Genomic DNA, 24,592 nt, shown 5'->3' on the forward strand with positions numbered 1-24,592 from the left:
AAATTAGAAATATTACATGTTTCTGACTTCTCACAGGAGCTAGTTAAATTAAGGACTATTTTCTTCTGTTTCATCAAGAAGCAATGTAACTGCGGTAGAGCTCTTATCTCTTCATTGCCTACAGCTTACTCAGCCTGTGATATCTATTATCTCTCTATTAGCAGCTTCCAAACCTGTAGAATGATTCCTCCATAAATCAACCACAGCACACGACTAACAAAGATGGCCGCCAGTATAGGCGAACTGTATGCATGAGGAACTACAGAGGCGGGCAAAAAGAAGGAACTTTAAAAGAGGGGTTTGAGAACGGCTTTGTCAGCCTTCCTCCCCTCAGGTGTTCCTTCTCCCCACAACAAATGTTCCTTTCAGAGACAGACACACACCTACAATTAACAACTCACAGTGTTCCATCTCCCCACAAGCCCATTTGAATCCTCGTCTTTGTCAGAACAAGGCAGTGGAATGCACAGAGAAAAGCTTACATGTCGTTCATGCTGGTAAAAATACATAAGTTTAACCCTATTCCAAATTCGCTTTAACAGTTAGGCTTTCAACTGGAATATACAATATATATCCAGTGGTTAATTTGTAAATAGGGAGGTGCCGGGAACAAAAAGTGAGCTGAGAGGGGGGTGACCTGGGGGCCTTTGAGGTACAGGAATGTAAATCTATTTTTTTTTAAATAAACTTTATAATAAAGCCTTGCATGCATTTACCTCACTTTTGCGTGCTGGCAATGAGCAGTAGAGTAGAGGCACTTGCAGAAGGTGCACACACATGAGGAAAACCATTTGAAGCCTACGGTCCTGGAAAAATGTGCCCTTTAATGAACGCATTTCATGCAATTCCACATCATTTTAGATGACTGCTGTCTTTAGCAGAATCTTTTTTAATATCTCACAAATATCTCACAAATTTTACAAACTGAGAATCTGAGATCAATAAAAACAAACTTGTCTTAAATCCATCAGTAGCCTAGGTGTGTGGAGACACATATTGTACAATATGAGGAGGATAGTCCTAAAAATGCTGTCCAGTTTCACTGACTCACCCAATGATGTGCAGCTCACTCACCAGAGAAGGCCGATGATCTCGTGCCAAACGCCTATCTCTGTCTTCTTTTACTTTGTCAAACAATGCTGCTCGTTCAATAGGCCTATTTGGTAGTTGATAACAGGCCTATTTGGTAGTTGATAACATAGGCCTATTTGGTAGTTGATAACAAGCCTATTTGGTAGTTGATAACAGGCCTATTTGGTAGTTGATAACAGGCCTATTTGGTAGTTGATAACAGGCATATTTGGTAGTTGATAACAGGCCTATTTGGTAGTTGATAACAGGCCTATTTGGTAGTTGATGACAGGCATATTTGGTAGTTGATGACAGGCATATTTGGTAGTTGATGACAGGCATATTTGGTAGTTGATAACATAGGCATATTTGGTAGTTGATAACAGGCATATTTGGTAGTTGATAACAGGCCTATTTGGTAGTTGATGACAGGCATATTTGGTAGTTGATGACAGGCATATTTGGTAGTTGATGACAGGCATATTTGGTAGTTGATAACATAGGCATATTTGGTAGTTGATAACAGGCCTATTTGGTAGTTGATAACAGGCATATTTGGTAGTTGATAACAGGCCTATTTGGTAGTTGATGACAGGCATATTTGGTAGTTGATAAAATAGGCCTATTTGGTAGTTGATAAAATAGGCCTATTTGGTAGTTGATAACAGGTCTATTTGGTAGTTGATAACATAGGCCTATTTGGTAGTTGATAACAGGCCTATTTGGTAGTTGATAACAGGCCTATTTGGTAGTTGATAACATAGGCCTATTTGGTAGTTGATAACAGGCCTATTTGGTAGTTGATAACAGGCCTATTTGGTAGTTGATAACATAGGCCTATTTGGTAGTTGATGACAGGCATATTTGGTAGTTGATAACAGGTCTATTTGGTAGTTGATAACAGGCCTATTTGGTAGTTGATAACAGGCCTATTTGGTAGTTGATAACAGGCCTATTTGGTAGTTGATAACAGGCCTATTTGGTAGTTGATAACAGGTCTATTTGGTAGTTGATAACATAGGCCTATTTGGTAGTTGATAACAGGCCTATTTGGTAGTTGATGACAGGCATATTTGGTAGTTGATAAAATAGGCCTATTTGGTAGTTGATGACAGGCCTATTTGGTAGTTGATGACAGGCCTATTTGGTAGTTGATAACAGGCATATTTGGTAGTTGATAACAGGCCTATTTGGTAGTTGATAAAATAGGCCTATTTGGTAGTTGATGACAGGCCTATTTGGTAGTTGATGACAGGCCTATTTGGTAGTTGATAACAGGCCTATTTGGTAGTTGATAACAGGCCTATTTGGTAGTTGATGACAGGCATATTTGGTAGTTGATAACAGGCCTATTTGGTAGTTGATAACAGGCCTATTTGGTAGTTGATAACATAGGCCTATTTGGTAGTTGATAACAAGCCTATTTGGTAGTTGATAACAGGCCTATTTGGTAGTTGATAACAGGCCTATTTGGTAGTTGATAACAGGCATATTTGGTAGTTGATAACAGGCCTATTTGGTAGTTGATAACAGGCCTATTTGGTAGTTGATAACAGGCCTATTTGGTAGTTGATAACAGGCATATTTGGTAGTTGATAACAGGCCTATTTGGTAGTTGATAACAGGCATATTTGGTAGTTGATAACAGGCCTATTTGGTAGTTGATGACAGGCATATTTGGTAGTTGATAACAGGCCTATTTGGTAGTTGATGACAGGCATATTTGGTAGTTGATAAAATAGGCCTATTTGGTAGTTGATGACAGGCCTATTTGGTAGTTGATAACAGGCCCAGTTGGTAGTTGATAACAGGCCTATTTGGTAGTTGATAACAGGCCTATTTGGTAGTTGATAACAGGCCTATTTGGTAGTTGATAACAGGCCCAGTTGGTAGTTGATAACAGGTCTATTTGGTAGTTGATAACAGGCCCAGTTGGTAGTTGATAACAGGCCTATTTGGTAGTTGATAACATAGGCCTATTTGGCAGTTGATAACATAGGTCTATTTGGTAGTTGATAACAGGCCCAGTTGGTAGTTGATAACATAGGTCTATTTGGTAGTGGATAACAGGTCTATTTGGTAGTTGATAACAGGCCTATTCGGTAGTTGATAACAGGTCTATTTGTAGGCCTGCCTTGTGACAGAAGCTATGGATCCTCTGTGGCCTCTAGACCTACTCCTGGTGTAGTCTTCTGAAGGACTTCATTTCTTTCCTCAAAGACAGCAGTAATTCTAGAACTTTGGCAAATACATTTATACACCTCCAGCACCCTTCCTACAACTCTGATTCTATAAGGAAATACATGATGAAGTGCAACGCTGGAGAGATGACAGTCGCAGGCTCACGTTTATCAGAGCAGAGAGAGAGAGATCATAAAATGTGAGTCTCGTTCTAGTAGAGATACAGGCGTGCTTCTCTCACCACGGCAATGTCTACACGTTGTTCTATTTTATATTTAACCAGGCAAGTCAGTTAAGAACAAGTTCTTATTTACAATGACAGCCTACCAGGGAACAGTGGGATAAATGTCTTGTTCAGGGGCAGAATGACAGATTTTTACCTTGTCAGGCTACCTGCCGCCCGTCTATATCGGCTACAATGTAGCACAAACCATAAACCCGGGCCGGCCCAACACCAATCAATTCTTACAATATCAGGCATGTTTTCACATAACATTATGTTTTTTAGAGTGTAAAAGAATTACAGAGGAGGAAACTTGAATTAACTCAGATTTTATTGTAATTTTCATATTGCAAACAGTGAAAATAATTGTTCACGCCACGAGAGGTACCGGATCAAAACAGTCAAGCATTGAGAGGTTCTGGATCCTGTTCTGGCAAATTAAGCACTGAGTATATGACGGAATATCCCTAATAAGCAATAATATGTATGATGGATGATGACTAATAAGCAAGAGTATGGATGATGGATAATGTCATTCATTAAGTAAATAAATCTCACCTCCAGGTCATTGAAGAATAGTCGTGAGTCGGCCAGGTTAAAGATCATCTCTTCCATCCACAGGCCCAGCGACACTGCCTTGGATGAGTCCTGACAGGAGACACATAGACATTGCATTACAAGGTTAATACAGCTGTATGTACCAGGATGTACTGTCATAACTCTACTTCCACACTTCGTTTTCACTCAGGGCTCTATTCAATCTGTACTGCACAAATGTAAAGGTCATTTCCTATTGAGCCGACATCTACAGTGTTTACTGTGAATGCAGTCTCTGCTAACGTGGGAACATTGCCGGCTACCCGGACTATTTGCATTGTGTTCTTTTACGCTGCTGCTACTCTCTGTTATTATCTATGCATAGTCACTTTAACTATACCTACATGTACATATTACCTCAATTAGCCCGACTAACCGGTGCCCTCGCACATTGACTCTGTACCGATACCACCTGTATAAAGCCTCGCTACTGTTATTTTTCACTGTCTTTTTACTGTTGTTTTTATTTCTTTACTTATCTATTGTTCACCTAATACCTAGTTTTACTTAAAAATTGCACTGTTGGTTAGGGCCTGTAATTAAGCATTTCACTGTAAGGTCTACACCTGTTGTATCCGGCGCACGTGACAAATAAACTTGATTTGATTTGATTGACTAGAGCCCTTTGTCTCCCATTGACATCAATGCATAACTACTGTAGGTGAACATTTGACTTAAGTGGAAGTTAGGTTTCCTGCTTCATGGACCACTTGTTTACACGTGTTTAAGAGGACTCTTGTACTTCCAGGTCATTGTTCATCTCAGGAAAAAATACATGTCTGTGTTCTTAGGCTTAACACAGGTAGGATGGTTTGCATAGTGGTATATACACTGAGTATACAAAACATTAGGAACACCTTCATATTATTGAGTTGCTGGATTCACCTGGTCAGTCCTATGTCATGGGAAGGTGTTCCTAATGTTTTGTATACTCAGTGTATATTGTATGAATATATATGAATGTTGTCAGCGAAACAGAGATGTTAGTTAAGGCTTCAACATAATGAGCTGTTGATATTCTGCACGATACACCATCAAATCAACAGGACACAACCAAGCTTCAAACAAACCTGACTCTATATCCACGCCGAGGGAATAGACATTCAGATCAATAGAGCTAACAGAGGTGCCATAATAGCTTTGGTTTGTAATTATGCCAGTGTTTAGTCTGCCTATCTGACAGTCATTCTTTTCTCCCTATGTCCAAACAACCTTCTAGACACTGGCAGTCCTTCTCTTTGATTGACAGGACAGGTTCTATCTCCTGAGCAGGAAATCTGATTACATTTCTGTCAATCATTCTTTCCACTAAACTGCACCCTTACCTCTCTCTCTCTCTCTGTCACACATACACAGAATTCAGGAATGAAGAAGAGGTGCTTTACTAAATTATTATATATCTTCCGTAGAAGAAACAGAGAAGCAGTTTGCAAGAAAACATTCTGGTGCAGTGTTGTTGTAGGGAGTGTCTGGGCACCGGCAGGGCAGCTTGCTGTGTGCTGTACTGGCACTGTGGCGGTGCGTCAACAGCTTGGCAGTGTGTCAGAAATGGAGGACTGAGGCGTCAGCCAAAGGTGAGTGTCAGATTAGGGTTTGGAAAGATGACAGCCTTCTTCCCACCTCCAATTGTGAATGAGGAGGCGAGGGGGCAGAAAGAGAGGGATGGGAGGAGAATGAGGGAAGGTGAAGGAGACGGAGGAGGTGTTTCGTTCAAATGGAGTAATTATCCGTAATCACCCTCTCTGCTAAGCATAAGGCTTCTTGAATACTTCTTGAATGCGGAGGGAGGTAGCAATGAAAAATAAAAGAGCTCCAGTTTACTCTTCCTGCTAATCACAGGCAGGAATTCACAGAGAACAAGAACACATCAGAAAGGAGAAAAACATCCCACCCCCCGTTTGTGGACTTTTGTCTTCGTGCAGAGAGGAAATTCATACGCTAAGACAGAGAGAGAAAGAGTAGGGCGCAGGCTCCGTAGCCGACGTATGATGAATGAGATGCCGTCTGATCACTAACGTAGAGAATAAAATCTTAATGTGCTCTAGAGTTCTCCTCGGCTTTTCAAAGGCAGTGAAAACATTCTTTCAGCGCGACCATTTGTTTTCCACATCTTCCTGGGTCCAAGCGTGCCTTGCTTGCCTTAACACAGGCCAAACACTTGTTTACCTCAATGAGTTTGGTCATACCACAATGACTGTCATGGGGAATGATTTATAGTCCGTCTGGACTAGACACGCCATTACATTTGGAAGATGAATTGGGGTCCTTTTTCTTTAAGAGAGGGAAACCTGAGCTAACGTAAACATTGGTCGTTGTCTGACAGTGAGCATTATTGTGAGAAAGACGTTTCAAACCCGCTCCTACATAATTGAAAACCAATTCCTGGTTTGTACATAATCCCACTAGGCCTATACACTCTCGACTTTGGTCGAAATCTTTTTGGAGATTTGAGAAATGTTCCCCCTCCACCCCCTTCCTCCCAAACAACTTTCTTTCCCTATCTTACATGTCTGAGTTTTGATGTCAGAGCATGTCGGATTGTTCGCCGTTTCAGCTGGGAAGCTGCTGGGTGGAATCAGGAATTTGGCACATCAGTCGAACGTCAAACCTTCCACCCTCTCCTTCCCCCCCGACGATACAAAGAAAAAGAAACAAGGTCATGCAAAAATGGTGATGCGCTTAGGTCTAATACTCTCTCCTCCTCTTTCTACTCTCTCATCCTTTCCTCATCTCTCTCTCTCCACTCTCCACTCTCCTCTTCCTTTCCTCCACTCTCCTCCTCTTTCTACTCTCTCATCCCTCTCTTCCTCTCCTCATCTCTCCTCATCTCTCTCCTCCTCTCTCTACTCTCTTCTCCTCTCTCCTCCTCTCTCTACTCTCTCATCCCTCTCTTCCTTTCCTCATCTCTCTCTCCTCTCTCCTCCTCTTTCTACTCTCTCATCCCTCTCTTCCTTTCCTCATCTCTCCTCTCTCCTCCTCTTTCTACTCTCTCATCCCTCTCTTCCTTTCCTCATCTCTCTCTCTCTCCACTCTCCTCCTCCTTTCCTCCTCTCGCTACTCTCTTCTCCTCTCTCCTCCTCTTTCTACTCTCTCATCCTCTCTCTACTCTCTTCTCCTCTCTCCTCCTCTCTCTACTCTCTCATCCCTCTCTTCCTTCCCTCATCTCTCTCTCTCCACTCTCCTCCTCTCTCTACTCTCTCATCCCTCTCTTCCTTTCCTCATCTCTCTCTCTCCACTCTCCTCCTCTCTCCTCCTCTCGCTACTCTCTTCTCCTCTCTCCTCCTCTCACTACTCTCTCATCCCCCTCTTCCTTTCCTCATCTCGCTCTCTCCACTCTCCTCCTCCTTTCCTCCTCTCTCCTCCTCTCGCTACTCTCTTCTCCTCTCTCCTCCTCTCACTACTCTCTCTCCCCCTCTTCCTTTCCTCATCTCTCTCTCTCCACTCTCCTCCTCTCTCTCTCTTCCTTTCCTCCTCTCTCCTCATCTCTCTCCTCCTCTCACTACTCTCTCCACTCTCATCCTCTCTCTCTTCCTTTCCTCCTCTCTCCTCCTCTCTCCACTCTCCTCCTCTCTCTCTTCCTTTCCTCCTCTCTCCTCCTCTCACTACTCTCTCCTCTCTCTCTCCTCCCCTCTCTACTCTCTTCTCCTCACAACTCTCTCCTCCTCTCCTCCTTTCTCTCCACCTCTCTTCTCCTCTCCTCTCTTCTCCTCTCACTACTCTCTTCTCCTCTCCTCTCCTCTCTTCTCCTCTCACTACTCTCTTCTCCTCTCCTCCTCTCTTCTCCTCTCCTCCTTTCTCTCCGCCTTTCTTCTCCTCTCCTCTCTCTCCTCCTCTCACTACTCCCTCCTCCTCTCACTACTCTCTTCTCCTCTCCTCCTTTCTCTCCGCCTTTCTTCTCCTCTCCTCTCTCTCCTCCTCTCACTACTCCCTCCTCCTCGCACTACTCTCTTCTCCTCTCCTCCTTTCTCTCCGCCTCTCTTCTCTTTTACTCTCTCTCCTCCTCTCACTAATATATTCTCCTATCCTCCTCTCTCTCCTCCTCTCTTCTCCTCTTCTCTCTCTCTTCCTCTCAATACTCTCTTCTCCTCTCTCTCCTCCTCTCTTCTCCTCTTCTCTCTCTCTTCCTTTCCTCCTCTCTCCTCCTCTCTCTCCTCCTTTCACTACTCTCTCCTCCTCTCACAACTCTCTCCTCTCTTCTCCTCTCGCTACTCTCTCCTCCTCTCACTACTCTCTTCTCCTCTCCTCCTTTCTCTCCACCTCTCTTCTCTTCTCCTCTCTCTCCTCCTCTCACTAATCTATTCTCCTCTCCTCCTCTCTTCTCTTCTTCTCTCTCTCTTCCTCTCAATACTCTATTCTCCTCTCCTCCTCTCTCCTCCTCTCTCTCCTCCTCTCACTAATCTCTTATCCTCTCCTCTCTCTCTTCTCCTCTCACTACTCTCTCTCTTCTCTTCTCACTATTCTCTCCACCTCTCACTATTCTCTCCACCTCTCACTATTCTCTCCACCTCTCACTATTCTCTCCACCTCTCACTCCTCTTTCCACCTCTCACTCCTCTCTCCACCTCTCACTCCTCTCTCCACCTCTCACTCCTCTCTCCACCTCTCACTATTCTCTCCACCTCTCACTATTCTCTCCACCTCTCACTATTCTCTCCAACTCTCACTCCTCTTTCCACCTCTCACTCATCTCTCCACCTCTCACTCCTCTCTCCACCTCTCACTATTCTCTCCACCTCTCACTATTCTCTCCACCTCTCACTATTCTCTCCACCTCTCACTCCTCTCTCCACCTCTCACTATTCTCTCCACCTCTCACTCCTCTCTCCACCTCTCACTCCTCTCTCCACCTCTCACTATTATCTCCACCTCTCACTATTCTCTCCACCTCTCACTCCTCTTTCCACCTCTCACTCCTCTCTCCGCCTCTCACTATTCTCTCCACCTCTCACTATTCTCTCCACCTCTCACTATTCTCTCCACCTCTCACTCCTCTCTCCACCTCTCACTCCTCTCTCCACCTCTCACTATTCTCTCCACCTCTCACTATTCTCTCCACCTCTCACTATTCTCTCCACCTCTCACTCCTCTTTCCACCTCTCACTCCTCTCTCCACCTCTCACTCCTCTCTCCACCTCTCACTATTCTCTCCACCTCTCACTATTCTCTCCACCTCTCACTATTCTCTCCACCTCTCTCCACCTCTCACTCCTCTCTCCACCTCTCACTCCTCTCTCCACCTCTCACTATTCTCTCCACCTCTCACTCCTCTCTCCACCTCTCACTCCTCTCTCCACCTCTCACTATTCTCTCCACCTCTCACTATTCTCTCCACCTCTCACTATTATCTCCTCTTCTCACTCCTCTTCTCTCAACTCCTCTCTCTCCTCTCTCCTCCTCTCACTCCTCTCTTTTCCTCTCACGAATCACTCCCTGGCTCCTTGTTTACATCACGGCAAACCGCAGAGGGACAGTGAGAATTCAAAACACAGTCACGGCCAAAAAAAAGAAACATGACTATTGTTCCCGTCATCAGCTGCCTGTCTATTATGTGAAGGTGAATCAGCTGTCAATCAAACAGTGGGTTGTGGGTTGGCCAAACAAGTCCACTGGGTTATATAAAGAGACAAGAGGGTAGAGAAGGAAAACACCAAGCGTGTGAAAAGTCAAGGAGAGAGCAAAGGACAAAAACACTACTAAAAGAGTTACGTTTCAACAAATGAATCCTAACTTCCACGTGAGCAAAATTTCCGCTTAGTCCCATTGACATCAATGTGTGACTAACACAACATTTCACTGGAAGTTAGGATTCACCTCGAACTGATAGTGCATAGTTCATCTCATAAAGGATTAGTTCAATAACCCAGCAAATACTTTTAGGGTTATTTCATCTAAAAAGTGATACGGAGAGAATATTCACCATGTCAAATGAATGTATGTTGACTGTTTTGTACCTTGCAAAATCGGGTGGAGAAGCTCCCTGTGAGCAAAGAGTGGAAAATGATGATGGTCTCGTCTAGGTCCCACACAAACACACGCTGGAAAATAATACAATAATACAATAATAAAATAATACAATAATAAAATAATACAATAGACAATTTGCTGAATATTAACATCATATCTACACTGGGAAGAAAATGACAATGAGGGTTAAACATACAGCCTGATTAATCAGAAGAAAATGTTTGTAAAACTGATAGCATAAATGATAAATGTACTGACGATCTCAGTGCAGTTGTGAAAGTATTACTCTGCTGTAGTCCATCTGTCCAAATGTCAACAAACTTTGGCCTTAACGTTGTGTGTGTGTGTGACTTCCATGGAGTGTAACATTACCTCTATATCTGAGTCCAAGGGGGGCTGTAACATTACCTCTATATCTGAGTCCAGTGGGGCTGTAACATTACCTCTATATCTGAGTCCAGTGGGGCTGTAACATTACCTCTATATCTGAGTCCAAGGGGGGCTGTAACATTACCTCTATATCTGAGTCCAGTGGGGCTGTAACATTACCTCTATATCTGAGTCCAGTGGGGCTGTAACATTACCTCTATATCTGAGTCCAGGGGGCTGTAACATTACCTCTATATCTGAGTCCAGTGGGGCTGTAACATTACCTCTATATCTGAGTCCAAGGGGGGCTGTAACATTACCTCTATATCTGAGTCCATGGAGTGTAACATTACCTCTATATCTGAGTCCAGGGGGCTGTAACATTACCTCTATATCTGAGTCCAGGGGGGCTGTAACAATACCTCTATATCTGAGTCCATGGAGTGTAACATTACCTCTATATCTGAGTCCAGGGGGCTGTAATATTACCTCTATATCTGAGTCCAGTGGGGCTGTAACATTACCTCTATATCTGAGTCCAGGGGGGCTGTAACAATACCTCTATATCTGAGTCCAGGGGCTGTAACATTACCTCTATATCTGAGTCCAGGAGGCTGTAACATTACCTCTATATCTGAGTCCAGGGGGCTGTAACATTACCTCTATATCTGAGTCCAGTGGGGCTGTAACATTACCTCTATATCTGAGTCCAGGGGGCTGTAACATTACCTCTATATCTGAGTCCAGGGGGTTGTAACATTACCTCTATATCTGAGTCCAGGGGGCTGTAACATTACCTCTATATCTGAGTCCAGGGGGTTGTAACATTACCTCTATATCTGAGTCCAGTGGGGCTGTAACATTACCTCTATATCTGAGTCCAGTGGGGCTGTAACATTACCTCTATATCTGAGTCCAGGGGGCTGTAACATTACCTCTATATCTGAGTCCAGGGGGCTGTAACATTACCTCTATATCTGAGTCCAGGGGGCTGTAACAGTACCTCTATATCTGAGTCCAGGGGGCTGTAACATTACCTCTATATCTGAGTCCAGTGGGGCTGTAACATTACCTCTATATCTGAGTCCAGTGGGGCTGTAACATTACCTCTATATCTGAGTCCAGGGGGCTGTAACATTACCTCTATATCTGAGTCCAGGGGGTTGTAACATTACCTCTATATCTGAGTCCAGGGGGCTGTAACATTACCTCTATATCTGAGTCCAGGGGGCTGTAACATTACCTCTATATCTGAGTCCATGGAGTGTAACATTACCTCTATATCTGAGTCCAGGGGGCTGTAACATTACCTCTATATCTGAGTCCAGGGGGTTGTAACATTACCTCTATATCTGAGTCCAGTGGGGCTGTAACATTACCTCTATATCTGAGTCCAGGGGGCTGTAACATTACCTCTATATCTGAGTCCAGGGGGCTGTAACATTACCTCTATATCTGAGTCCAGGGGGCTGTAACATTACCTCTATATCTGAGTCCAGTGGGGCTGTAACATTACCTCTATATCTGAGTCCAGTGGGGCTGTAACATTACCTCTATATCTGAGTCCAGGGGGCTGTAACATTACCTCTATATCTGAGTCCAGGGGGCTGTAACATTACCTCTATATCTGAGTCCAGGGGGCTGTAACATTACCTCTATATCTGAGTCCAGGGGGCTGTAACATTACCTCTATATCTGAGTCCAGTGGGGCTGTAACATTACCTCTATATCTGAGTCCAGGGGGCTGTAACATTACCTCTATATCTGAGTCCAGGGGGCTGTAACATTACCTCTATATCTGAGTCCAGGGGGGCTGTAACATTACCTCTATATCTGAGTCCAGGGGGCTGTAACATTACCTCTATATCTGAGTCCAGGGGGCTGTAACATTACCTCTATATCTGAGTCCAGGGGGCTGTAACATTACCTCTATATCTGAGTCCAGGGGGCTGTAACATTACCTCTATATCTGAGTCCAGGGGGCTGTAACATTACCTCTATATCTGAGTCCAGGGGGCTGTAACATTACCTCTATATCTGAGTCCAGGGGGGGCTGTGGGTCACTGACTCTTTTCCTGCCCCTCAGTTTCCCGTCTGAGCTCCGTCTGGCTGGCACCGCCTCCGGCTCTTTCCCTGGGGTGGGTGGGCTAGGGGGGGGATGGTACTCTCCTGGCACACACACACACACACACACACACACACACACACACACACACACACACACACACACACACACACATACACACACACACACACACACACACACACAGGCGCACGCATACACACACACAGACGCACAGACACATGCACACACACACACACACACACACACACACACACACACACACACACACACACACACACACACACACACACACACACACACACACACCCCCACACACACACACACACACACACACACACACACACACACACATCACATCAATGAAAATGTCTAAAACACCAAACAACACGACACTAAGATAAATACAATGTTAAGAGGATAATAATACAATGTTAAGAGGATAATAATACAATGTTAAGAGGACAATAATACAATGTTAAGAGGACAATAATACAATGTTAAGAGGATAATAATACAATGTTAAGAGGATAATAATACAATGTTAAGAGGATAATAATACAATTACAATGTTAAGAGGACAATAATACAATGTTAAGAGGATAATAATACAATGTTAAGAGGACAATAATACAATGTTAAGAGGACAATAATACAATGTTAAGAGGATAATAATACAATGTTAAGAGGATAATAATACAATGTTAAGAGGACAATAATACAATGTTAAGAGGATAATAATACAATGTTAAGAGGACAATAATACAATGTTAAGAGGATAATAATACAATGTTAAGAGGATAATAATACAATGTTAAGAGGATAATAATACAATGTTAAGAGGACAATAATACAATGTTAAGAGGATAATAATACAATGTTAAGAGGACAATAATACAATGTTAAGAGGATAATAATACAATGTTAAGAGGACAATAATGCAATGTTAAGAGGACAATAATACAATGTTAAGAGGATAATAATACAATTACAATGTTAAGAGGATAATAATACAATGTTAAGAGGATAATAATACAATGTTAAGAGGATAATAATACAATGTTAAGAGGATAATAATACAATGTTAAGAGGATAATAATACAATGTTAAGAGGATAATAATACAATGTTAAGAGGATAATAATACAATTACAATGTTAAGAGGATAATAATACAATGTTAAGAGGATAATAATACAATGTTAAGAGGATAATAATACAATGTTAAGAGGATAATAATACAATGTTAAGAGGACAATAATACAATGTTAAGAGGATAATAATACAATGTTAAGAGGATAATAATACAATGTTAAGAGGACAATAATACAATGTTAAGAGGATAATAATACAATGTTAAGAGGATAATAATACAATGTTAAGAGGACAATAATACAATGTTAAGAGGACAATAATACAATGTTAAGAGGATAATAATACAATGTTAAGAGGATAATAATACAATGTTAAGAGGACAATAATACAATGTTAAGAGGACAATAATACAATGTTAAGAGGACAATAATACAATGTTAAGAGGATAATAATACAATGTTAAGAGGACAATAATACAATGTTAAGAGGATAATAATACAATGTTAAGAGGACAATAATGCAATGTTAAGAGGACAATAATACAATGTTAAGAGGACAATAATACAATGTTAAGAGGATAATAATACAATGTTAAGAGGACAATAATGCAATGTTAAGAGGACAATAATACAATGTTAAGAGGACAATAATACAATGTTAAGAGGATGATAAGTCATTTTCCAACAAAGGGAAAGAGGAGCAACCGTCTGTACCTGTTTGGGACTCTGGGCTGTGATTGGGCACCACAGCGGGGTGTTCTGGATGCTGATAAGGTATGGACGTGGTGATGGCACTAGGGCTGAGGTACGGGCTATTGTAGTGTGTGTTGTAGTACGGTGAGTACTGGCTTTGGCTGTAGCTGGAGTACCCTGAGAAGTCCTGACAGAGGGAACAAGATCACTATTAAACACGTGAGAGGAAAATACACAGAATATTACAAATGATCACATATTGGGCATCACAGTTCAAAGGCTCCTGAACAGCTTCTACCTTTCTGCTTTTCTCCCCTACCTACAGTTGAAGTCGGAAGTTTACATACACTTAGGTTGGAGTCATTAAAACTCGTTTTTCAACCACTCCACAAATGTCTTGTTAACAAACTATAGTTTTGGCAAGTCGGTTAGGACATCTACTTTGTGCATGATACAAGTAATTTGCCCAACAATTGTTTACAGACAGATTATTTTACTTATAATTCAATGTATCACAATTCCAGTGGGTCAGAAGTTTACATACACTAAGTTGACTGTGCCTTTAAACAGCTTGGAAAAATCCAGAAAATGATGTCATGGCTAATTGATATCATTTGAGTCAATTGGAGGTGTACCTGTGGATGTATTTCAAGGCCTACCTTCAAACTCAGTGCCTCTTCACTTGACATCATGGGAAAATCAAAAGAAATCAGCAAAGACCTCAGAAAAAAAATTGTAGACCTCCACAAGTCTGGTTTATCCTTGGGAGCAATTTCCAAACGCCTGAAGGTACCATGTTCATCTGTACAAACAATAGTACGCAAGTATAAACACCATGGGACCGCTCAGCCGTCATACCGCTCAGGAAGGAGACGCGTTCCGTCTCCCGGAGATGAATGTAATTTGGTGCGAAAAGTGCAAATCAATCCCAGAACAACAGCAAAGGACCTTGTGAAGATGCTGGAGGAAACAGGTACAAAAGTATCTATATCCACAGTAAAACGTGTCCTATATTGATATAACCTGAAAGGCCGCTCAGCAAGGAAGAAGCCACTGCTCCAAAACCGCCATAAAAAAAGCCAGACTACGGTTTGCAACTGCACATGGGGACAAAGTTCGTACTTTTTGGAGAAATGTTTTCTGGTCTGATGAAACAAAAATAGAACTGTTTGGCCATAATGACCATCGTTATGTTTGGAGGAAAAAGGGGAAGGCTTGCAAGCCGAAGAACACCATCCCAACCGTGAAGCACGGGGGTGGCAGGTGCTTTGGTGCTTTGGTGCAGGAGGGACTGGTGCACTTCACAAAATAGATGGGTAGGGAAAATGATGTGGCTATATTGAAGCAACATCTCAAGAAATCAGTCAGGAAGTTAAAGCTTGGTCGTAAAATGGGTCTTCCAAATGGACAATGACCTCAAGCATACTTCCAAAGTTGTGGCAAAATGGCTTAAGGACAACAAAGTCAAGGTATTTGAGTGGCCGTCACAAAGCCCTGACCTCAATCCTATAGAAAAATTGTGGGCAGAACTGAAAAAGCGTATGCGAGCAAGGAGCGCTACAAACCTGACTCAGTTACACTAGCTCTGTCAGGAGGAATGGGCCAAAATTCACCCAACTTATTGTGGGAAGCTTGTGGAAGGCTACCCAAAATGTTTGACCCAAGTTAACTTCTTTGGGAAAGGAGGGCAGTATTGAGTAGCTTGGATGAATAAGGTACCCAGAGTAAACTGCTTGTTATCCAGGCCCAGAAGCTATGATATGCATATAAGTAGTAGATTTGGATAGAAAACACTCTAAAGTTTCCAAAATTGTTAAAATAATGTCTGTGAGTATAACAGAACTCATATGGCTGAGACAAATCCAACCAGGAAGTGGGAAATCTGAAGTTTGTAGTTTCATTTAAGTGATTGCCTATCCAATATGCTGTGTCTATGGGGCCAGTTGCACTTCCCAAGGCTTCCAGCAGATGTCAACAGTCTTTAGAAAGTTGTTTGAGGCTTCTATTGTGGAAGGAGGTCGAATGAGAGCTGTTTCAACAAGTGGACTAAGCTGTGGCCAATGAGTTGTTTACTGCTCGGTCACGCGGGCACGCCGTTCCTTCTTTTTCCTCTGTAATGAATACGCTATTGTCCGGTTGGAATATTATTGAAGATTTATTATAAAATGACCCTAAGGATTGATTGTAAACATATTTTGACATGTTTCTACAAACTGTAATGGAACTCTTTTGACTTTTCGTCTGGATTTTGCGCTCAAGCATTGTGCCTTTGGAATAGTGAACTAAATGCGCAAACAAAACAGAGGTATTTGGACATAAATATGGACGTAATCGAACAAAACAAATATTTCTTGTGGAAGTGGGAGTCCTGGGAGTGCATTCCGACGAAGATCAGCAAAGGTAAGTGAAGATTTATAATGCTATTTCTGACTTTTGTTGACTCCACAATTTTGGTGGGTAACTGTATGGCTTGCTTTTGTGGCTGAACGCTGTACTCAGATTATTGAATATTGTGCTTTTGCCGTAAAGCTTTTTTGAAATCTGACACAGCGGTTGCATTAAGAACAAGTGTATCTTTAATTCTATGTAAAACATGTATCTTTCATCAAAGTTTATGATGAGTATTTCTGTTATTTGACGTGGCTCTGCAATTTCTCCGGATGTTTTGGAGGCATTTCTGAACATGGTGCCAATGTAAACGGAGGTTTTTGGATATAAATATGAACTTTATCGAACAAAACATATACGTATTGTGTAACATGAAGTCCTATGAGTGTCATCTGATGAAGATCATCAAAGGTTAGTGATTAATTTTATCTATATTTCTGCTTTTTGTGACTCCACTCTTTGGCTGGAAAAATGGCTGTGTTTTTCTGTGATTTGGCGGTGACCTAACATAATCGTTTGTGGTGCTTTCTCTGTAAAGCCTTTTTGAAATCGGACACTGTTGTGGGATTAACAACAAGATTACCTTTAAAATGGTATAAGATACTTGTATGTTTGAGGAATTTTAATTATGAGATTTCTGTTGTTTTGAATTTGGCGCCCTGCAATTTCACTGGCTGTTGGCGAGGTGGGACGCTAGCGTCCCGAACGATCCCAGAGAGGTTAAACAATTTAAAGGCAATGCTACCAAATACTAATTGAGTGTATGTAAACTTCTGACCCACTGGGAATGTGATGAAAGAAATAAAAGCTGAAATAAATCATTCTCTCTACTATTATTCTGACATTTCACATTCTTAAAATAAAGTGGTGATCCTAACTGACCTAAGACAGGGAATTTTTACTAGGAATAAATGTCAGGAATGGTTGAAAACTGAGTTTAAATGTATTTGGCTAAGGTGTATGTAAACTTTCGACTTCAACTGTACATGTACATATTACCTCATTCAATCCCCCCAACTACCTCACATCCCAGTACACTGACTCAGTACTCCTTGTATGTAGCCTGTATAAAGCCTCATTGTTATTTATTGTGTTACTAGTTTATTTTGATCTAATTGTTAATTTTCTTACTTTTTAACTGCATTGTTGGGAAAGGGCTCGTAAGTAAGCATTTCACATTAAAGTATACTCTTGTTGTATTGGGCGCATGTGACAAATAACATTTTATTTTATTTATTTGAAATCAGACTGGATTATTCAGTCAATACTTTTATCTGGATTTATCAACAAGTTTTTTTTTTTCAATGTCCTCATGAAGGACATTATTGCAGAAAGCTTGAAAATGTGTGACACATACAATTGTAGGTTGCAGAACTCCAAACTCATTTCATACCATCCCAGCTATTTGGATACATTGTGTACTGCAAGAGAAAGCTGGTTTTGTTTGTAATGTCTTGCGTATTACATCTGGTACTGACCTGTTGTGTGGTGTTGAAGGGAGTTGAGCTTGTGATGGGGTTGGCTCCCTGGAAAATCCCAGATGAAATACTGCTACCTGGAAAACAACATTAAACCAACGTTAAAAACAGACTCACATTGACAGATGTTGGACGTCTACTGAAAGCTGCAATGGAAAAATATGTTTATTGTTATTCTATCCCTTGAAAGAGATGTTTATAATGAATGGAAACAAAGCAGGAGAATTCAACAATGCAAGAAATAGCAGACCAGAAATAGCAGACCAGAAATAGCAGACCAGAAATAGCAGACCAGAAATAGCAGACCAGAAATAGCAGACCAGAAATAGCAGACCAGAAATAGCAGACCAGAAATAGCAGACCTATCATTCAACTATATCAGTCAATTGCCACTCATTATGGGACAATATAATATAATTTCCAACTATGTAGACTTATACTGTGAGACAACATTTTTTTTAAAAAATTTTATTTTATTTTTTTAATCCCCTTTTCTCCCCAATTTTCGTGGTATCCAATCGCTAGTAATTACTATCTTGTCTCATCGCTACAACTCCCGTACGGGCTCGGGAGAGACGAAGGTCGAAAGCCATGCGTCCTCCGAAGCACAACCCAACCAAGCCGCACTGCTTCTTTAACACAGCGCGCCTCCAACCCGGAAGCCAGCCGCACCAATGTGTCGGAGGAAACACCGTGTACCTGGCCCCCTTGGTTAGCACGCACTGCGCCCGGCCCGCCACAGGAGTCGCTGGAGCGCAATGAGACAAGGATATCCCTACCGGCCAAACCCACCCTAACCCGGACGACGCTAGCCCAATTGTGCGTCGCCCCACGGACCTCCCGGTCGCGGCCGGCTGCGACAGAGCCTGGGCGCGAACCCAGAGACTCTGGTGGCGCAGTTAGCACTGCGATGCAGTGCCCTAGACCACTGCGCCACCCGGGAGGCCTACTGTGAGACAACATTGGCCCTAGAATTTTTTTCCAGAAATCCTGGTTGGAAGATTCACGGAATAAGAAGGGAATAAGCGGAAAATCTGAAAGCCTCGAGATATTGGATATTAATTTGACAAGTATTGTCATAGAAAAATAATCCTGCAGCAACAGGAATTTCACGTTTAGTCCATAATGTTGCTTGATCGGTGGTTAGGCTATTAGCTGACCAAAATGAGCCTACATGTGCTATACTGTTAATATAACCATGTTTTAGTGCATGTTTTCAGTGAATTTATGTATATCATGAAGCTCATCTTCATTTCCTGAGGCGCAGGAAAATTCTCAACAACAACAGAGTGAGCAAATTAAGATCCTACACCTGTATCGTAATGTAATCAACTTAACACTTATCACTGAAGTAGCTTCACGACTGGCTTTAAAACATTGACTTGCCTCAACCCCTCCAGTGACAAGCCAGTCCTCAGGGAGTATTGATTGATGAGTCCCAACAACAACAATGCAAGTGGGGGAGCCCTGGTGCGCTACCTAGCTAATCCATCAGTGTTATCAACTCTGCTGAAGGAATGCCTTCCTCTGGGCTCTTTTCCCTGGCCACACTTGTTTGTTACCCCTCCATCCATCCATCCATCCATCCATCCATCCATCCATCCATCCATCCATCCATCCATCCATCCATCCATCCATCCATCCATCCATCCATCCATCCATCCATCCATCCATCCATCCATCCACCCACCCACCCCAAGACTCAATGATAGATGAATGACTACCCAGAACCACCCGGGAGTCATCTAGGACCACACAACATAGTCTTCAAAGCAACAACAACACAAACCAGAAGCTTTCCAAATAAATAGTGGACTTTCTGGTTCTGATTTGGTTTCTCCTCTGTAGTGTAGTGTGTAGTGTGTAATATGTAGTGTGTGTGTGTGTGTGTGTGGGAGGAGAGGTCTAGTGGTCTTGTACATGGAGTTGCCATGGGAGCTTGTTTCAAGTCACTCTAGATTTTGTTTACTTGTATTAAAACAAATGACTTAACACAGAGTTTCCCCATGTATTAATCAGCTGTCATGATTTCAGATAGCTGGAATACCCGTGTTTCAGTCTTGCTTTCTGAAGGCAGCGGTAGCCGGCTGAAGCTGGAACAGACCACCATTTATTCCAAGCTTAAACTACAAATTACAGACCAAGACAAACACGATCCTCTTTGATGATGTATCAATGTGGATTCTAGAATCCTCTTCTGTTCAACTCACCCAATAAGAAACGCTCATTTTTGTTTTTCATTGCAAAAGGTTTTGCTACGGTGCATACTACAGTGGCCTTGCATTCCCCTGTCAGTGGGTCCATGCAGTTCTTCCATTAGGCTCACAACATGCACCTTAACCTCTAGCCTCTGACGGAGCAGGGTCAATTTCATGCTGCTTTGAAATCCATCAAGTCCCACTGAGCCAAGCATGCTCTGGGCGCCAAATAACTGGGGAATGTGTGGAGCACAGACACACACATAGACACATGTACGCACCCACGCACGTGTGCAGACACACACACAAGCATACACACGCACACATGGATGCACGTACACACACACACTTTCTTTTACTCTTTCTCTCTCTCTCTTAAACACCCACATGCCCCCTCACCGTCACCCCTCACACACACACCCACATGCTGGTCTGAGCCCGGGCTGTGTGTTGTGGGTGTGGTGGGAGGAAGGGGGCTGACGCCAGGCACCCAGACCGCAGCTAATCGAGAACAGGTGTGGAGGAGGACAGACGGCACTGCTACGGACACCCACCTGGAAACGCCAGGACCTCACTCACTGGCCCGTAGTGATGGAGAGATCAGAGAGAGAAAGAAAGAGAGGGAGCGAAGGTATATGGACTGGCTATAGAAAAGAGGATATATCTCAGCAAGTGAGAGAGGCAGAGTGAGAGAGAGAGAGAGAGAGAGAGAGAGAGAGAGAGAGAGAGAGAGAGAGAGAGAGAGAGAGAGAGAGATCAGAGAGAGAGAGAGAGGGAGAGAGATATCAGAGAGAGAGAGATATCAGAGAGAGAGATCAGAGAGAGGGAGAGAGAGAGAGAGTGCGCGAGAGAGAGAGAGAGATCAGAGAGAAATAATGACAGAGAGAGGAGGAGGAGAGATCAGAGAGAAATAAATACAGAGAGAAGAGGAGGAGAGATCAGAGAGAAATAGAGAGAGAGAGGAGGAGAGATCAGAGAAATAAATACAGAGAGAAGAGGAGGAGAGATCAGAGAGAAATAAATACAGAGAGAAGAGGAGGAGAGATCAGAGAGAAATAAATACAGAGAGAAGAGGAGGAGAGATCAGAGAGAAATAAATACAGAGAGAAGAGGAGGAGAGATCAGAGAGAAAGGACCAGAGAGAAGAGGAGGAGAGATCAGAGAGAAATAGAGAGAGAGAGGAGGAGGAGAGATCAGAGAGAAATAGAGAGAGAGAAGAGGAGGAGAGATCAGAGAGAAATAAAGAGAGAGTGAAAAGGAGGAGAGATCAGAGAGAAATAAATACAGAGAGAAGAGGAGGAGAGATCAGAGAGAAATGAAGAGAGAGAGAAGAGGAGGAGAGATCAGAGAGAAATAAATACAGAGAGAAGAGGAGGAGAGATCAGAGAGAAATAGAGAGAGAGAAGAGGAGGAGAGATCAGAGAGAAATAAATACAGAGAGAGGAGGAGGAGAGATCAGATAGAAATTAATACAGAGAGAAGAGGAGGAGAGATCAGAGAGAAATAAATACAGAGAGAAGAGGAGGAGAGGAGGAGAGATCAGAGAGAAAGGACCAGAGAGAGGTGGAGAGAGAGGGAGGACTGACTGTGTGGGTATTTGTGTGTGTGTCTGTTTTGTGTGCCTGTGTATGTGTGTGTGTGTGTGTGTGTGTCTGTGTGTGTGTGTGTGTGTGTGTGTGTGTGTGTGTGTGTGTGTGTGTGTGTGTGTGTGTGTGTGTGTGTGTGTGTGTGTGTGTGTGTGTGTGTGTACGTGTGTGTGTGTGTACGTGTGTCTGTGTGTGTGTGCGTGTATGTATGTGTGTCTGTCTGTGTGTGTGCGTGTACGTGTGTGTATGTGTGTGTGTGTGTGTGTGTGTGTGTGTGTGTGTGTGCGTGTGCGTGTGCGTGTGCGTGTGTGAGAAAGAGAGAGTGACTGACCATGTGTAGAGTAGCCATAGAGAGCCTGGCTGGGGGGAGTGCTGCTGTAGTTTGAGTAGTTCAGGAGGCTGTTCTGTCCTGGAGAGAGGCTAAGGCCATCCTCTGTCTTAATGTCTGCAGAGGAAAGGACAGACATAATTATTATCCACACTGGATTCAGTTACTGACACTGGTTACACTGGGTTTTACAGAGAGGCATGCTGGGAAACGGGATGTGTTGCACACAGCCTGCGGGCCTCTAGTTTGAGGCCCCTGGTGTAAATGGATGTGAGGGATGTGTTGCACACAGCCTGCAGGCCTCTAGTTTGAGGCCCCTGGTGTAAATTAATGTGAGGGATGTGTTGCACACAGCCTGCAGGCCTCTAGTTTGAGGCCCCTGGTGTAAATGGATGTGAGGGATGTGTTGCACACAGCCTGCGGGCCTCTAGTTTGAGGCCCCTGGTGTAAATGGATGTGAGGGATGTGTTGCACACAGCCTGCGGGCCTCTAGTTTGAGGCCCCTGGTGTAAATGGATGTGGAGTTGTTACACTTTGTGCGCGATCACATTTGCTGCTGCTACTGTTTACAATCTATCATGTTGCCTCGTCACTTTATCCCTACCTATATGTACATATCTATCGCAGTGACCTCGTACCTCTGCACATTGACTCGGTACTGGTACCCAGTGTACAGTATATAGCTGAGTTATTGTTACTCATTGTGTATTTATTCCTTGTGTTATTATTTTTAATATTATTGATTATTTTGTATTTATCTTTTCACTCTGCATTGTTGGGATGGGCCTGTAACTAAGCATTTCTCTGTTAGTCTAATAAGCATGTGACAAATAAAATAAATTACAATTTGATACCTATTCAAGATACCTATTCAAAATAACCTATTCACAATACCTATTCAAGATACCTATTCACGATACCTATTCAAGTTACCTATTCACGATACCTATTCAAGATACCTATTCACGATACCTATTCACGATACCTATTCACGATACCTATTCACAATACCTATTCAAGTTACCTATTCAAGATACCTATTCAAGATACCTATTCAAGATACCTATTCACGATACCTATTCAAGAAACCTATTCAAGAAACCTATTCACGATATCTATTCACGATACCTATTCACAATACCTATTCACGATACGTATTCAAGATACCTATTCAAGATACCTATTCACGATACCTATTCACGATACCTATTCAAGATACCTATTCAAGATACCTATTCAAGATACCAATTCAAGATACCTATTCACGATACCTATTCAAGATACCTATTCACGATACCTATTCACGATACCTATTCAAGATACGTATTCACGATATGTATTCAAGATACCCATTCACGATACCTATTCAAGATACCTGTTCAAGATACCTATTCACGATACCTATTCACGATACCTATTCACTATACCTATTCACTATACCTATTCACAATACGTATTCAAAATACCTATTCACGATACCTATTCACGATACCTATTCAAGATACGTATTCAAGATACCTATTCACGATACCTATTCACGATACATATTCAAGATACCTATTCACGATACCTATTCACGATACCTATTCACGATACCTATTCACGATACCTATTCACGATACGTATTTAAGATACCTGTTCACGATATGTGTTAAAGATACCTATTCACGATACATATTCAAGATACCTATTCATGGCCTCCCGGGTGGCGCAGTGGTCTAGGGCACTGCATCGAAGTGCTAGCTGCGCCACCAGAGTCTCTGGGTTCGCGCCCAGGCTCTGTCGCAGCCGGCCGCGACCGGGAGGTCCGTGGGGCGACGCACAATTGGGCTAGCGTCGTCCGGGTTAGGGAGGGTTTGGCCGGTAGGGATATCCTTGTCTCATCGCGCTCCAGCGACTCCTGTGGCGGGCCGGGCGCAGTGCGCGCTAACCAAGGGGGCCAGGTGCACGGTGTTTCCTCCGACACATTGGTGCGGCTGGCTTCCGGGTTGGAGGCGCGCTGTGTTAAGAAGCAGTGCGGCTTGGTTGGGTTGTGCTTCGGAGGACGCGTGGCTTTCGACCTTCGTCTCTCCCGAGCCCGTACGGGAGTTGTAGCGATGAGACAAGATAGTAATTACTAGCGATTGGATACCACGAAAATTGGGGAGAAAAGGGGATAAAATTTAAATTAAAAAAAAAAAAAAGATACCTATTCACGATACGTATTCTCGATACCTATTCAAGATACCTATTCACGATACCTATTCACGATACGTATTCAAGATACCTATTCAAGATACCTATTCACGATACATATTCACGATACCTATTCAAGATACCTATTCACGATACCTATTCACGA

At 42.7% G+C, this 24,592-nt stretch overlaps 1 protein-coding gene across 1 annotated transcript in view; it reads right to left on the reverse strand.

The window, feature by feature from the left end:
• LOC120064650 (eyes absent homolog 2-like) overlaps positions 1-24,592 on the reverse strand; it is a 32,754-nt gene that overhangs the window by 7,667 nt on the left and 495 nt on the right. Inside the window, exons 2-7 of the mRNA XM_039015275.1 lie at positions 22,255-22,368; positions 18,140-18,216; positions 14,295-14,460; positions 12,435-12,574; positions 10,024-10,107; positions 4,034-4,123 (exon numbers count right to left, since the gene is read on the reverse strand). Of these exons, the coding sequence (XP_038871203.1) occupies positions 4,034-4,123; positions 10,024-10,107; positions 12,435-12,574; positions 14,295-14,460; positions 18,140-18,216; positions 22,255-22,368 (671 nt within the window). The remainder of the gene's footprint in view (positions 1-4,033; positions 4,124-10,023; positions 10,108-12,434; positions 12,575-14,294; positions 14,461-18,139; positions 18,217-22,254; positions 22,369-24,592) is intronic.

Source organism: Salvelinus namaycush, chromosome 20, assembly GCF_016432855.1.
Source record: "Salvelinus namaycush isolate Seneca chromosome 20, SaNama_1.0, whole genome shotgun sequence".
NCBI lineage: Eukaryota > Metazoa > Chordata > Actinopteri > Salmoniformes > Salmonidae > Salvelinus > Salvelinus namaycush.